At 47.9% G+C, this 16818-nt stretch overlaps 1 protein-coding gene across 6 annotated transcripts in view; it reads right to left on the bottom strand.

Moving 5' to 3' along the window:
- The window catches only part of TTLL11 (tubulin tyrosine ligase like 11), a 238409-nt gene that overhangs the window by 37637 nt on the left and 183954 nt on the right, over positions 1–16818 (bottom strand). For all 6 annotated transcript variants that reach the window (XM_039234674.1, XM_039234676.1, XM_039234677.1 and 3 more), the window contains one exon: positions 6934–7185. In XM_039234674.1, the coding sequence (XP_039090605.1) occupies positions 6934–7185 (252 nt within the window). The remainder of the gene's footprint in view (positions 1–6933; positions 7186–16818) is intronic.

Raw genomic sequence — 16818 nt, 5'->3', positions numbered from 1 at the left:
GGCCGCTTGGGGCCGGCCTTTCCGCAAGTAGCCCTGTCCATTCTGGAGAAACGGAGCTCTCCCGTCAGAGCGTCCAGATATCGGGGCCACGGCTCTCCATCCAGACTAAAGGTAGCCCTTGTCCAGATGCACCCCCTTTCTGAACAGGGTCGTGCTGGGAAGCGAGTCCCACCGCAAGCTGGATTTGCCCTCGCAGTCCTGGAGCCACACCTCTGGGCCAGCTGTCCGTTTGGCTGAACTACGCTCAATGCTGCTTTCAGCTCTCCAAATACGTCCTCATCCGTTGCCAGAGCTAATGATAAAGTGGTTCTTTGATTTCCCATTTGTCATCAGCCCTCGTGTGAATAGTTCCCTTAGAAGCCCGACAGGAGAGGCGTTGATTGGCAAGCAGGATCTGGGCACCCCCGAGGCCCCTCTCCAAACCCACACACACCCCGACGACGGCGGCTGTGAGCGTGCCCGGCATGGTGCCCAGCCGGGGCTGGTGTTCCTTATATGCCAGCACACTGGCTCACTCGCTCCCTCCCTCCTCCTTCCTTTCTTCCCTGCCAGTATTTCTCAGGCCATCAATTCACATCCTGCTTCCTCCTGGGCTCCTGCTCCGTATTTCAATCACAAGTCACCGGTGGCGGACTTCAAACACATCAGCGCACGGCTATTGAGCCCCGGTAACAACATGTCAATGGGCGAAGGGCTTTTCACGTCGCCTGTCACCAAGATGGCTGTCTCTATTGGGCTCCACTGGAAACGAGGCTCCAGTCCCTCCCAAGGTGCTCCAACAGCCTGCACTGCTCATTTTCCAAGCTTCGTTAGGAAGGGCCGCCACTTTTCTCTAATTATCAGATCAGTGTCCTCTGGACTCCCTGCTCCCCCACAGGACAAGAGCTCTGCCTGGCTTGCTCTGCGGGTTAATGGAGTATAAAAAGGGAAACCAAACTGACCACTGGTATATAGTTATTTTTTTCTGACAGGTAGAAAATAGAAGTGTCAAACCTTTAGCAGGAGCCGTAATTTACCAAAGAAAATTCTCCATTTATCCCTTTTCCAAGGTAACTCATCCTCCCTAGTGATGCCTGCAAATACAGTTGATTGTAACATCTGGCATGGGGACAGGGGAAGGAAGGACCCATGCTGGCAGCAGGAGACAGGAGATGCTGTAAAAGAATTTTGATTCTTTTATTTCTTGGGCCCCCATTTAGTATGCCAGGCCCTTTCCTGTCCATCTTTTTATTTTTTTAATGTTTATTTAATTTTTGAGAGAGAGAGACAGAGCATGAGCAGAGGAGGGGCAGAAAGAGAGGGAGACACAGAATCTGAAGCAGGCTCCAGGCTCCGAGCTGTGAGCACAGAGCTCGAGGTGGGGCTCGAACTCATGAACCATGAGATCAAGAGCTGAGCGGAAGTCAGATGCCCAACCCGCTGAGACCCCAGGCGCCCACTTGTCCATCTTTATAACCACTCTACAAAGGAAGTATTCTTAGTCCCATTCCAGCGACAGAGAAGCTGAGACTCAAGGGACATGACTTACCCAAGACCACACAGCTGGGATTCACAAGCATTCCTCCCGTGGATGATAGAGGGGTGGGGTTAGGAGCTCTGGGGAGAAGTAGGGGGATGGCCCAGCCCAGGTCTCCAGGAAGAGCCCAGGATTTAAGACATAGCCTCAAGCAGGGCCCAGTAAGGCCAGAGCCTCTGGAGAGGCCCTGCTGGGAAGCTTTGGGGTGTAAGGCTGGGGGAAGACACTCAGGGTCACTGGGAGGCAGATTCTCCCAGGTGTATCCCCATGGCCACCACACATTCTCAATTGACCCAAACAGAGAAAGCCTCCTTGTTTGGAGGGGCAAGACTTTAGAATGACTTTTTCATCTATCCATCTACTCAGTTCAGAATTGATTTGTGTGTAGGTGGGATTCTGAGCCCAGAGAGTGTCGCAGAGCTGAATCCGTCCTGGATACCACTCTCGGAGGGTGGAAGTGATCTCAGAGCCCCGGGTAAAAATGTGAAGCCTTGGTAGCTCTTAATCATTTGAACCATTCCCTCTTATGCCCTGGGATGCAGTTCCTCAAATAACTAAGGAGTGGAAGAATAAATTCTTTAGTGGAAGAGAAGTCCAAGAAATATGGTAACATGAGAAGCCAGAACAGTTCCTAAGAAAGGACAGACTGGAAATGTGTATGGAAAAAAAGAGCTTTGAGTCAAATGCACAGGAGTTTGAATCTTGACTTTTCAGTGTGACCTTGAATGAGTCATTGAAGCTCTCTGCATCAGAATTTCCTTACCTGTGCAGCAAAGAAAAGGCTACTCACCATACAAAGCCATTTTAAGGACCAGCTTGGTACCCAGCAGGTGCAGGGAAGTAACAAATGATGGCTCCCAGGCTTCCTCCACAATGTGGAGCCACTTTGAAGAAATGTTTTTGTTGTGTTTGTTTTTGTTTTTCTCCTAGAATCACAGGAATTTGGGCACATATGATGGGAGATAATCACAAATCATTCAAGTTCCTTAGGAGCCCAAGTATAGGAAGATCTGAAATTATCATCCCCATTTCCTCTCAACAACTACTGACACCTCATGGGAAATTTAGAAACCAACTTTTTCCACTCTATGAAATTCTATTTATAGAATTTTTTTTGCATTTATCCTTCTCTGTGAAATAAAAGAAGCTTATTTTTTTCCTGGAGAGTTTTCTATAAGGTGAAAGCTAACAAATGATCAATATTTGTTAATTAAAAAAAAAAAACCCAACACTAGATATCTAGAAGGGAAAATGATAACTCTGGTTTATAACATATATATTTTTAAAGGCTATTGATATCCCAGGCATAGCATCTCACAGTATTGCTGGAAAAAGATCATCACAGAACAGGGGGATTTTTCAAAGTCACAGAGGAGTTAATGACAGAAGGGGAGACGAGGCCCCCTTACGCTTCTATTCCAGAACATTCTAACACACCATGTTGCCTCTCAGAGCATAAAACCCCCCACAGCTACCCATTATGAAACATATTAATATCTCCCCATGAGAAAAGGGAATGGAAGGGGGGAAAAAAAGAAAAAAGAGAAAAACCATTCTCTAATTTAAAAGGAGACCAGGATCAGAAACCACAAAGGGGCTGAGCCGGCCTCTCCAAGTGAAATGGCCTCGAAAGAAGCAGGAAGGAAACGCTCAAGGTACGGAGAAGCTGCCTCCATTTCCCAGAAATGAACCTGGTTTTGTCAAACTGTTTAATGTTCAGGCTGTGGAAATGGAAAATGCCAGCACGTGCAAACGGATTTCAAATTCTGATGTAGGATACATTTGGAAAACGAGTTCTTAGTGAGTTACATAGAATGGCCCTCAGATTAGTAATCCAATGGAAGGAAAAAAGCAAAAATGCATTTCCCTCAAAGAAAGCTGTCAAGTTGAAGAATCAGATAATTTCTGTTTCTCAGAGAAAGAGAAGTCTCCACGCCCCAGGAATTATTATGACATAAAAAAAGAGAGAGAGAGAGAAAGGAGGCACTTAATTCATGGTAATATGTGCTACTATTATGTGCCTCCTGAGGAAACGACATGAGAAGCTGGTTCGATGAGTTAAGTCTAGACAAGGGAACGACAGTTCATTATTTCTCATTTCTTGGTAGAAAAGAAAAATAGAATGTGGCCAGACTGGCATTAGCATAATTCACTCCTAAAACTGCTGATCTATGCAGCACATTATGAGAGATGGTCACTGAAAATAAATTTGGTCGGATGTTTATTTTGTTCCCTCCAGTTCTCTTTAAGGAACTTGGAGAGAAAGAGTGGGTCGTCCAGGTGAAAGCCAAGTTCAGCTTCTGTCATTTGTGTGGGAGATCTGAGAGGAGTATATATTTAGCCAGCAAACACGTCTCCTGCACAGTGCTCCGGAGAAGGGCACTTGGCTCGATTTAACATATGGCATAAATATTATTAATTCATAATGAAGCAAAATTTAAACCGAAGTGGAAAGGAGACACACAGAGAGAGAGAGAGAGAGAGAGAGAGAGAGAGAGAGAGAGAGAGGGAGAGAGAGGTTGTTAGCAAGAGAAAACGCTTGCTGTTAAATTTAGCTGGCAAGACTGAACATACTTAGATAAATCTAAGTGCAGAGAGTATCATCTTTTACGATTAAGTTGCCGTTGGGATCTCTTGGTATATTTCAAAAGGAAAAATCTATTAGCAATTGTGCAACATTTTCTCCACTTCTTCCTGCATCCTTAATTACGCAGGACACTGGCTGGGTGGGTGCGGAGGGAGGGGAGAGGGGCTCACTGCGGGATGGGCTCCCCCATCTGAAGAATGTTCTTCCCTGCTCAGGGCACCAAGGCTCCCAAGGACAGTGCTGGTGACAGACGGTGACCTGAGGGCCTCCAACCTCACAAAAGTCAGTTTTACTTGTAAATGCTCTTAATTGTTCAGGAAAAAAAAGCATGGGAATATCATGAAGCCTATCACACAGACAGATTTGCAGCGGTAGTTTTGCCGTTGCTCAGTTCTAGTCTGAGAGTGTTTCAGGAGGCCTCCTTTGCGAGACCCATTCTCAGTTCTGTTTTCTTCTCAAGCTCATGTAGGAGCCTAGCAGCCTTCTGAGCGTGCTCCTTGGCCCTCACGCCGGAGCTCACACGCTGGTGGGCCCTGAACCCACACAGTGCTTCAGAATTATGTTCTGAATCGCCAACGTAGATACACGCATATAGAGATTTTATATAAAAATCGGCATTTCTAGGGGTGCGTGGGTGGCTCAAGTTGGTTAAGTGTCCAACTCTTGATTTCAGCTCAGGTCATGATCTCGAGGTTCGTGAGATCAAGCCCCAGGTCTGGCTCTGCGCTGATAGTGGGGAACCTGCTTGGGATTGTCTCTCTGTCCCTCCCTCTGCCCCTGCCCTGCTCTCTCTGAATAAATAAATTGATAAATAAAAACTTTTTAAAAAGTCGGCGTTTCTAGCTTCTCTTGGAAAATCAAAAGCTCTGGTGATACTAGCCCACCAGCAACATTTCCTTTTAGCCAGAGAAGTCCCCTCAGCATCCTTCCAGATCCCACCCACTGGCTTATGCATCCTGCCTGCCCTTGGAGGCAACCAAGATTGTGATTCTTACGGTAAGTTATTTTTTTCAAATCTCTCCCTCCTCCCCCTTCTCCTATGTTTCAGTAGAAATTTACTAAGAACTAGAAGGAGGCATCTGACAGAGGCCTTCTGCTTTTCCTTCGTTCTTCCTTCTTCCCACCTGGAACTCCACCGTGATGGCTGGATTTTGAGCAGCCATCTTGTGACCCTAAGGCAACCCTGAAGCTTGAAAAGCACATGCTTAGGATGGATGAACAGAAAGACAAGAAGGAAGTGGGGTGTGATCACATGGCCGAGTCATGAACCAGACTAGAATCCCCACTGCCCAGCTTCCTATTATATGAGAGAAAATTAATCTTATTATTTTAAACCATTTATAGATGTGTATCTATTACTAGGAGTCAAATGCAATTCCTAAGTGAGTCAGAAGGTATTAGGTAGTGTTTTCAGGGAAGTAACAGCATGTGTCTGCTGACTTTCTTGAGAATTCCCATTGTCAAATGGAAATCATAGTCACAAGACTCCCACCTAACAAAGAGCTCCAGTAAACTAGGCTCTGGGTCAGGTGCTTGAGGATGTAATACATCCCAACCTCATAATAACCCTGAAAAACAGGAGAGGTTATTCCCATTTTACAGATGAGGGAATGGAGACTTGGAGAAGGCGAATGATTTGCCCAAAGCCACACAGCTATTAAGCAATGTGATAGGCTCTGAAGCCAGACCCAAAGCCTGGGCTTTTCCCACTGTCCATCTTTCCCCTCCCCGCCGCCCCAAAGCTCACACAAAGCCCTTCTCGTGATCGCCGTGCAAGTATGAACCTAGGTTTCCTGAAATGACAATTATTCCTGCTGATTCTACTGTTTACCATCCCATCAAGAATAGCAGAGAGCTAGAGTTAGAATTCATAAAATTCAGTTGGAGAAAAGCGCATGACAAAATGTTTCCATTTCGAGACTTCTAATTATTTGCTTTAGTGAACAAAATGGTGAAGAGTGTGACTTTGAAGTGGAAGGTAGAAATATTAAAGTCAAGGACGAGAAAAACAACAGCAGCTTCGAATGCCAGCAGATGGTTTCCTCGAGGTGTGTGACACACCATCCTGGCGCCTCCATCCCCATCTTAGAGGATCACTGAGACTCAGAGAGGGTCAGTAACTGGCCCGAGGGCCACCTAGCTAGTCAGTATTGCCTCAGGCAATTACTCCTGTGCCGCCCTAAAGTGCCCCAGAGAGCAGAGGCAAGTTAAGGAAGAATCGGGTGCCGTGGTTTATTTTGTAGACTGCGGCAAAAACGCAATTGCTTTATCTCATGGTTTATGTGAACAATTCATGCAAATTTTGTATTATACTCGATAATATAGCCATGTTATTTTTATATCAGGATAAATACTTTAAATTATTTATCAACTGAATTATTTAACTTTTCTCTCCTGAAATGGACACTTTGGAGAGATGAGCCTTTTTCCTTTGTGGTGGCTTCGTAAACGTTCAGCACCCAGCCACGTGTCACAGGGAGAGCATCACCCTGGTTTAAGAAACACAAGGTCTGTCTGAGTCCAAGGGGCAATTATTTATATGTGGTCTAAGGACCTAGTTCAAGGTAGCATAAAACTGTTTTAACCACAAGCATAAGGTGGTGAATGCCGTCACATCTGTAACAGTCATTAATTCATTCAACAAACAAGAGTGTACTGTGTGCCAGGCCCCGTGCCAGCCACTGGACCAATCCAATCCCAACTGGGCTGCTGACCCGGCACTGAAGACTTCCCCTGCCCACCCTCCCCCCCCCCAGAGCAGTGGGGGGCCGATGTAGGGCCGGACTCCACCCTCCCTGAATCCTAAGCCAGTGGGGCGGGTCTCACTGACCTGATAAAAGTCCGAAAGCCTGTGGGCCCCAGCTTCATCGTCCCCTTGATCCCCAGGAACCGGATAAACAGATTTGCCATCCTGTCCACCAGGCGCAGGTAGTTGAATTGCTTGGCGTACTTGGGGAACACCTGCTTGAGGCAGATGGAGGGCAGGCGGGCTTCCGGGTTGGTGCTGCCGTCGGAAGGGCTGGTGGGCTCACTGTCAGAAGGATCTTCCTTTTCGTCTAATGGCTTCTTAAGCTGCTGAGACCTGAAGCATATAAGGAACTAATGAGCCAACATCTGCAGCAGGCTATACAGCAGGCAGAGCACCTTCTCTCGAATGTTCTCCTTTGTTTACAGTTACAGCTACCTCAGGAGGTGTTACACTGACACTCTTTTTATTGTACAGACCAGAGACCTGACCTCAGAGAAGCGAGCAGTCCGAGCTCACATAGCTAGTGTGCGGCAAGGTTGGGACTTGAACCCAGTGCAGAGCCAGGACTGGAAACTTCCACGTCCTTTGTTCTCCCACCCTGGTTTCCCAATGTGGACAACTTCCTTTGTCGTACGCATGACTCAAGAAGAGTACTCTATTACGGAGCAGCCTAGGTTTGATTTCAAACTCCTACTTGTGGGTAGTAATTGAATAATTAAGAAATATAAAAATCTCATTGAGGGCTGGCAAGAAGCCAGAAGCACAGTTCAATGAATAATTTGCAAAGATACATCAGTTACCCAATTCTAAGAATAGGCACAATTACGTTTTCTGGCTTAACTATTTTCTTATTTGGAACTCATACAAAAAAAAAATATGATTATCGCGTTGTGATTCCTGAGTCTGATATTTTATTCTGAAATTATTCTGAGAGTCAAGAAAAGTCACAGCTAAAACTCCCAGATACCCACCTCTGACTTAGAATGTTCCCCTTACCTCCAGACCCACATATCCACCGTCTGCTGCACCTTCAGCATGGCACCCAGCCACCCCAGACTCAAATGCCTGCCCATTCCCCTCGCCCCAAATCTCCATTCTCCATCTCCTTGACCGTTGCCCCCATCTGCCAGCTACCCAAGCAGAAAATGTCAGGATAAATGCTAGTCCTCTGTGCTCAGTATTTCCTGAGATCACTTCCGCTGTCCCAACCTGGGTCTCGTGGGGCTCTCCCCTGGACCATACCAATAGCCTCCACCCTTTCCCATCTGTAGACCCATAGACACTGGCACCTGAGGCAATTTTTTTTAATTAATTAATTTTTTTGAGAGAGAGAGAGAGAGAGAGAGAGAGAGACCAAGAGCAGGCTCCATGTGGAGCCCAAAGTGCTACCACGACCCTGGGATCATGACCTGGGCCGAAATAAAGAGTTAGGCACTCAACCGACTGAGCCCCGGTGCCCCTAAGGCACCTCGTCTAAAGCAAACCCGGCCGAGTTGCCCTCTTACCATAACTCTTTACGGATTCCCGAGCACCTACAATGAAGTCCACCCCCTTCAATCTGGCACTCAAGGCCCTTCTTGATTTCTTCTCCACCCTCTTCATTTCCTACCACTACCCCGAGAGATACACTATACCCTCAAAGGCCTGGGATGCTCCCTGCAACCCCACCCTGCTGCCTGGTGGTCTGGCCCAGATGGGAGACTCGGGGCCCGCTGCGCCCCAGCTCTCGTCCACAGCTGGTGCCTCTTTCTGCACTTGCAGCGCACCTCACTCTCCCATCTGCTGTTCCGTGCACAGCTGGCCTGGGCCAGGTGTGACCTTGTCCACTTGTGCGTCCATTCCTGAGACAACGTGGTCTGTACTTGGTCCCAACTGGCTAACCCATCCAGGAAAATTAGAACCACGTCACATGGTATTGAGCTCAATGCCAAGGCCACTTTCTCCTCTTTTCTTTAGTGAATGGCCACGTCCCCTGTGTTCCCACTTACGAGCACACTGTCAGTCACCAAGTCAGGTCGTCTTGGTATCTTTGTACCTGCTTTCCGTGGCCTTTGAGGTCTTCCCCTGGCCCTGGCTGCCTGGCATATTTCATGCCACTTCTAGAACCAGCTCAGATGTCTCTTTGACCATGCCAATGACTCTCTCCCATGCTCCACTCCTGTTCCTTGGACTTGCTTCTCTGTTCCTCTGGTCAAGCTGGACGGCATTTGTCGGTAGGCCGGTCCCCCTCACCGCATCTCATTCGACTCCATCCCTACAGGACCTAGAATGCTTTGGGCTTTTGTGAAATGCTGAGTTGGGAAAGTTTGCTTTTAATGACAAGGCATGCCTCAAGTAAAATACCAAGATTATGATGCTTTGTACATCATAGGCTCTTTTTTTTTTTTTTTAAGCTTATTTTGAGGGGGAGTGCAGAGGGACAGAGGGCCCAAAGCAGGCTCCACACTGACAGCAGCAAGCCCTGTGCAGGGCTCGAACTCACTAACTGTCAGATCATCACCTCAGCCAAAGTCAGATGCTCAACCCACTGAGCTGCCCAGGTGCCTCTACCTTAAGCTCTTTTAAAGGGCACAGAGGTTCAATAGGGAAACAGCAAGTTTGGTCGCCCTGCCTTAGTCTTCTCTTCATTCTGGGTTAAGGAGTCAGCCTCTAAGAAAGGGCACTCCCTTGTGTGACTCAAATCCTACAAGTTCTGTTCACGGCACCTTCTAGGTGGGTCTTGGCTCGGATCTCAAAGCAAGGAGAGGTAGAGGGCAGAACCAGAGCAGTGTGAAGGAAAACCCCTTTTAAATCTTTTTTTTTAATGTTTATTTATTTATTTTAATTTTTTAATGTTTTATTTATTTCTGAGAGAGAGAGAGAGAGAGAGACAGCGTGAGCAGGGGAGGGTCAGAGAGAGAAGGAGTACAGAATCTGAAATAGGCTCCAGGCTCTGAGCTGTCAGCACAGAGCCCAACGTGAGGCTCGAACCCATAAACCATGAGATCATGACCTGAGCCGAAGTTGGACGCTCAACTGACTGAGCCACCCAGGTGCCCCTGTTTATTTATTTTTGAAAGTGAGAGAGAGAGAGACAGAGACAGAGAGACAGAGAGAGAGAGAGAGAGACAGAGACAGAGACAGAGCATAAATGGGGCAGAGAGAGAGGGAGACACAGAATCCGAAGCAGGCTCCAGGCTCTGAGCTGTCAACACAGAGCCTGACTAGGGCTTGAACTCACAGACCAAGAGATCATGATCTGAGCCAAAGTCAGACGCTCAGTCGACTGAGCCACCCAGGCACCCCAGGAAAACAAACCCCTTTTAAAGTTCATCTGTGTGGATGGTCCTGGGGAAACAAATGCTCCCTCCCACCAAATGCTCAATCCCACTACGATATCTCGTGAGAAGCACACGGTCGTGGGCAGGACACTGTGCAGTGTCCCTTCAGCTAAGCTGGTTTTACCATCATCTCCTTGAATTTAGGACAGTGAATAAAAGTCAGGTGGTTACTTTTCAGATGAAATGACGTGTCTCCACATGAAGGTTATAGGAAGACAGATGAGGAAAGAGTAGTCATGTTGTGGAAATTAGCTCTTAAATTACTGGGAGAAGTGGCAATTGCCGACGTTCTAAGTACTCATTAAGTTTTTGGTTGAGGGAAGGTTTGGAAGTACAGCTTGAATATGCGGTGTGACAATGAAGAGAGCCCAGAGAAGCCTTCAATCAGCCGTCCTATCTCCCGTGTCTCACTGGCTCTTCACGCCGCCCTGTGAGGTGCCTGTCATTCTTTAAAAAAAAATTTTTTTAATGTTTATTCACTCTTTGAGAGACACTGTGAGTGAAGGAGGGGCAGAGAGAGAGAGAGGGAGACACAGAACGCGAAGCAGGCTCCAGCCTCTGAGCCGTCGGCATAGGGCCCGATGTGGGGCTCCTTCTCACAGACCACAAGATCGTGACCTGAGCCGAAGTCGGACGCTTAACCAACTGAGCCGCCCAGGTGCCCCAAGGTGATTGTTACTCTTACACCCCCTGTTATGGATGAAGAAACCGAGCTCCGTCAAGGTTTGTCACGGCTCAACAAGGCTTACAAACCAGCCCTTCTAACTGGTGCTTGTTCTTATTCTACTGTTAGAAAGCACAGAATGATTCACTGGGCAGGTCACAGAATCCAAAGTACTGTTATTTATGTTGTATTTTAAATAGTTTTTTTTCTTCTCTTTTTTAGAGTATAACCGTCATCCATGCTCTTTGCAGACATCCTGAGAAACAGATAAAGGAATCTAAATCATTTGTCACCCGCAGATCGGGGACACGCACAGATCAGGGACAAAGACCTCTATGTTTTGGTTTCTTATCTATATTTATGAAGTTAGGAGCACATTGCATATAGCGTAAGTCCTTCTTTACACATTTTATGTTACATCCTGAGTATCTTCCCAGGGCATTAAATATGCTTTCATGAGCGTTAATTTCTCATGGATGTGAAATATTCAGTATTAAAGCCAAACCATAATTTAATTAGTCACCCACTCCCCCCATTTGGCTAATGACTGTCTATGTGGCCTTTTAAAATTTTTTATTTATTTTGAGAGAGAGAGAGGCAGAGAGAACCCCAAGCAGGTTCCATGCTCAGCACAGGGCCCGACGTGGGGCTCGAACTTACGAACCATGAGATCATGACCTGAGCTGAAATCAAGAGTCAGACGCATGTCTGAAGCCATCGGGGCACCCTGACACAGCCTGTCTTTGACTAAATGGAGTGTGGTGATCGGTCCCTGAGTGATGTGCTCCCTCAGCAGTATGACGTGTCACAGCTAGCAGCTAGTAGCGGGTCATTCTGTGCAACGACGCCATCTATTTTTTGGTGCGTGGTCTAATGTATACAACATAAAATTCACCGTTTTAATCCCTTTAAAGCACACAATTCAGTGGCATTTAGTACATTCACAGTACTGTGTACTCACCACCTCTTATCTAGTTCCAGAACATTTCCATGACAATGCCATTTCAGAGAAGAAACCTTCATCCCAGGCAGATAAGGCCATCAGCACCAGTGGGCCATTTAATTAGCAGATAATTAAATAGCACCAAGCAGGTCCAGCATGGTGGCCTTTGCTTGGGTTGCCCTGGTGATGGGGACCCCACCACCTCCAGGGGACCTCTTGGGCTGGGAAGCTTTTCCCAATGACACACATGTCAGAGGAAGTCTCTCACCAATGCCCTCAGCCTGCATTTGGTCTTACCTCAGAGCCGCGCAGATTGAGTGGTTTTTTCTCCTTTACGTGAGCCCTTCACATTTCTTTCAAGGGCTGTGGTGTTTACTGGCTGACTACTATTTCCCTTCCTTCCTGAATCCCAATTAATAAGTTCAGGATGAAAAGGGTCTTCAAAGCCACAGATATAATTTTCATGGACTCAAAACCACAAATTCAGGGGGAAGTGTTTTACTCAACTGGAAGAAGGCAGTAAAGATGTAGCTGATATAGAAGAAGAAATAAAACAATGAGAAATGGTGTCTTTGCTTGAGCTAATTCCAATGATCACATGGAGATCTAAGTTATCACAAATACTGTAAAATCCTCTTTTTACTTAATAGCATTTTAATGGAAATGTCGGGTTTATGAAATAAAAGTGACTGGTAAAGAAAATATAAATCAAGCTTACTAGTCCTTTGGGGTATTTTTTTTTTATTATTGAATTTGGTATATCCTTGATTCATTAAAATTCTGGAGTGTTTATCTATTATCATTTTTCAAATAAAATGGAATTCTTTTTTTTATTAAAACTCTTGTGACAAACCACCTAATTTTTATTTTGTCTGCTGTGTGTCGGGGACCTACTTTATGTCAAGTGTTGGGATCAGCAACTCACTTCTACCACCTCATTTGTTTCTCATAACGATTCTATGAGGTAGGTGGAAGGAAGCCAGTGCCATTTTACAGATTAGAAGCCCAAGACCCAGAGAACCTGAATATTTGCCCAACCTCACAGATCAGTAGTGGAATCAGAATTTATACTTAGGACTCTACCATTAGCTCACTGTATTGTTCCTGTGCTAACTGGATTTAAATCAAACCAAAGACTTTTTTCCTCGGGCAGATGCTCTCTATACAGTCCCAGAAATCAACAGAATAGGAAGGTAGATAAAGCAAGGTCAAATTCCAGTTTCGGAGAAAGTGCGTGAATACTCTCAGAGAAATAGTCACCTTTTTTTAGCTAAGCATCCCTTCAGTAACTTATTTGTCCAAGGACTTCCCTGTCCCAGGGGCCTCAGGGAGGTAGACACGATTCTTACCACTCCAGAAGCACGTGACCACATGGGGGGAGACCAGACCCAAGACCCATCAGAAACAATGAGTGAGCAAGGCGGAAGTGGCCTGGTGAGCATCCAGAAGAGGGCCTAGAGCACACGGAAGGAGGTTGGTTTGCTGGGTCCTGGTCGTACGCCTGAAGGGCAACGTGGCGGGGGTGGGGCCAGGGGGCGGGCATGTACAGGAAGCTGGTGTGGGTGTCCAGGTCTTATAGGATCTTGGGTGCTTGGATTTGGTAGTGTGGGAGATGAGAAGTGGTGGATTTAGGGGAGAGGAGGGGCCAAATCAGAAGTGCGGTGAAGGTGAGTGAAGCTGCCAGCAGCATGTATCCTGAATCAAGGCGGGGGACTGGATGATGTTAGGAAGTTACTGGAATATTCTAGGTCAGTGGTCCGGAAAGCATACGTCCTCGGCCAGCAGGATCAGCATCACCTGAGAACTTGTTAGGAATATGAATTCTTGGCCCTACCCCGGGCCTGTGGACTCAGAAACTTTTGGGAGGGGGCCAGGCAATCTGTTTAGCAAGCCCCGTGGGTGACCCCGAGGCAGGCTGAGGTCTAAGAATCACTGGTTCTAGGTGAAAGAAGGTGGTCTGGCAACGGCTTGACCGGGGGCGTTGGGGTGGGGGACAGAAAGGGTGCGGTTCCTGGGCGATCTGTGGGTTGGCAGGAGAGCCTGGTGGGCAGGGGTGGTGCCGTGCAGAGGTAAGCAGCCTCCTTTCCCTGCCATTTGGCCAAGGCCTGTCCCCGCAGTCAGTTGGGGATTTCAACTGCACATTGTTATTCCTGAAGAGCCTGCTAACCACGTACCAAAGAAGTGCCTTAAATTAGCCCAGCGGCTAATTTAAAGAGCTGGAGGATGATGAAGTCACTAAAAATAAATGAAACTACCATGTAGCCCAGCTCGGTCACTTGATGAATCTCTGCTGTCGCAGGGCAGATGGTGATGCTATCTATTTGAAGAGAAGACAGCAGATGACAGAGCGGGCCAGGCAGGTGTTTCCAAATTGATGAGACCAAATACTCAGTGAGGGAACTTTGTCCGATGCTCCAGTCCCTGCAAGGCCTATGCTGGGTCTATCCCTACCTGTCCCTCCTCCACGCAGTGTTCTTCTGAGGGCTCACCTGGCCACGGCCACCTCACTGGATCACCTCCTTCTATAGCACGGAGTGACAGCAGCAGCAAACAGCACGATGGTGACGATACTGGTAGCACTTCCTACATGCCTACTGCAGTTTAAAACACATTTAACCTTGCTTCAGTCCTACAAAGTAGATGTTATTATTATTCCCATTTTAAAGATGAGGAAACTGAAGTGCGAAGAGACAGTCTAATCCTGGATAGAAACCCGGGATAGAAACCCAGTCAGGCAGGTGCCAGGGCCCTTGTTTCTAACCAGTGCACGATGCTCTTTCACACAAGAGGCGTCACCAGGCATTGAGTGCCCGAGAGGCAGGAGGGACATCGGCAACGTCTCATTTGAGCCTGACAATGATCCTATCTTTTACATACACTCTAGGTGGCCCCATTTTACTGAAGAGAAAAATGAGCTTCAGAAGTTAACCTACTTCACAAAGTTCACTCAGCTATTTGAACTTGGGTCTGTTTGGGGGCGAAGCCCAGGCACTTTCCACTCCACACGCTACAACTCATTACAGCTATGCACCATCTCGAGACACACATTCTCCTCCCTTACGTCTGGGCTGGCGGGCAGCTTACGAGGGAGCGTGGCTGCGAGGGCTCCCCACCCACACCTAGCACAGGACTGCTGCATTGCTTAGGATCAAAACCACAGCCTGCCTATGAAGCATCCGGACGGAGCTGCGCGGGGGCTCGTAACTGACCTCTGTGTGATGACGCCGGACCAACCAGCACATATCTGGATGGGGCTGTTCCCCATCGCCAAACAAACGAATCCCTATTTTGCCATGACGGGCTCACACGAGTCACTGATGCACAGTGGTTGTCACGTGTATGAACTGACGAGGGCCCCAGTGGCGGCGGCAGCAAACGGGGTCTCAGTCACTGCTGGGGACGAGTTCCCAGAGCCACCAGGCCAGGGGGGCTGCAGGACCATCTTCCCGCCAGGCCAGGAGTTAACACAAGGACAAATGAGGGCTCACTCCAGTGCCCCCATCCCCACGGACCCAGAACTCATGCTATTTCAGAGCGGGAAGGGCCGTCAAGGGTCATGGGGCTCAGCCCTCTCATTTTCCAGATGAAAGTACTGACAGCTCATTTTCTGAAGACCTCTCACTCCGATACTTTTCTACAGGGCTGTCTGTGCTCTGCCCTTCCACACACGGCCAGGATCTTGCCGGCGTTCTCGCTCTCTGTCTTGAGCAGTTAGAGTAAATGAGGCGCACTATCACATGGGCCAGGGAGGGGGGATGCCAGGCAGCTCCTCCCCGCATGGCACCAGACTGCTGGTCCCCTGGAGCCCCCGCTCTGGAGCTGGGTGACCTCAGGCAAGTCATACGACCTCAAGGAAACCTTCAAGTTTCCTCTTACCAAAGAATGGGAATAATAATGGCACCTAACCTACTGGGCTGGTGTAATTACAGAGCAAGGGGATGCATCGGGCTTGGCACAGCGCCTCAGTACCTGTTAGCTGCTGTGATTATAATCACCAACATCTTTATCTCCCACATGCCATCATCTCACGAGGCTCACTGTCTGGCTAGTCACCAGGCTCGAAGGAAGAGATCAGCACACATCTCCGGGAACTCTGGAGGATATGGAAGTTTCTTTAACCACTTCCTGACATTTTGCTCTGCCCCGGGTCACGTGACTAGGCACTAGCCTGCCCTCCCCCACCCCACCCCCACTGCAGACTGCACCTGGCCTCTCATTTCACCCCAAATAAGCCCTCCATGTGAGTCTCATCTTCTCAGCCCTCACTGGCTTACTGCCCCTAACCTGACACCCTGGTTCGCTACTGAGGATGACTAACATCACAAAATAAGGCACAGAGAGGTGTCACAAAATCATTGCTGCTTCCCACATAAAGAAAAAGTTAAACCGTGGAGTCTGCAGGGGCCCTGGTGGTCATTGTGTCTCATTTTTCTTTTCAAATATGCAGGGAAGTCGAAGCAGACCCTTGCTTGGGGAGAAGCAGCCAGTGAGAGGGGTTGGCAAAGGCAGACCCAGTTCTCGTGGCTTCCTTTCCAAAGCCTTTAAAACAAGAAGAGAGAAGTCAGGGGGCAGAGGGGACCATACCACCACTAAACTGAAATGCCACAGTGGCCAAAATTCTGATTCTGAATGAAAAGCTTCAGACTGGAGGCCACGCTGGCAGACAGGGAGGAAAATTCCTTCCCCCACCCCCGCCGAAGGGCTGCGTCATCCTGTCTCTAACCCCACCAGGTGGTTGTCTTTCTGTGGCTGATTGGGCTACTGCTCAGCTTTTCACCGGAACCCGGAGAAGGATTTCCTGGTTTTCGTTGCGCCCGACCCACACTGGCTACTCCAGTCGCCCCGGACAGGAGGTTTGGGGGGATGCTATTTTGCCTGCCTCACATCCCACTCTCCACGCTCCTGCTCTGCTTTGTAAACATTCTTTCTGAAACTATCCTTGCAAACACACACACACACACACACACACACAACCTCTTCTGGACTCTGTACATCGTCATTACCCTCATCCTCATCCCATATATGTGGTGACCATTTCA

Source organism: Hyaena hyaena, unplaced genomic scaffold, assembly GCF_003009895.1.
Source record: "Hyaena hyaena isolate Hyena2069 unplaced genomic scaffold, ASM300989v1 scaffold_90, whole genome shotgun sequence".
Taxonomy (NCBI): Eukaryota; Metazoa; Chordata; class Mammalia; order Carnivora; family Hyaenidae; genus Hyaena; species Hyaena hyaena.
The sequence above is the reverse complement of the archived record's forward strand: the minus strand, read 5'-3'. Positions and strand labels throughout refer to the sequence as shown.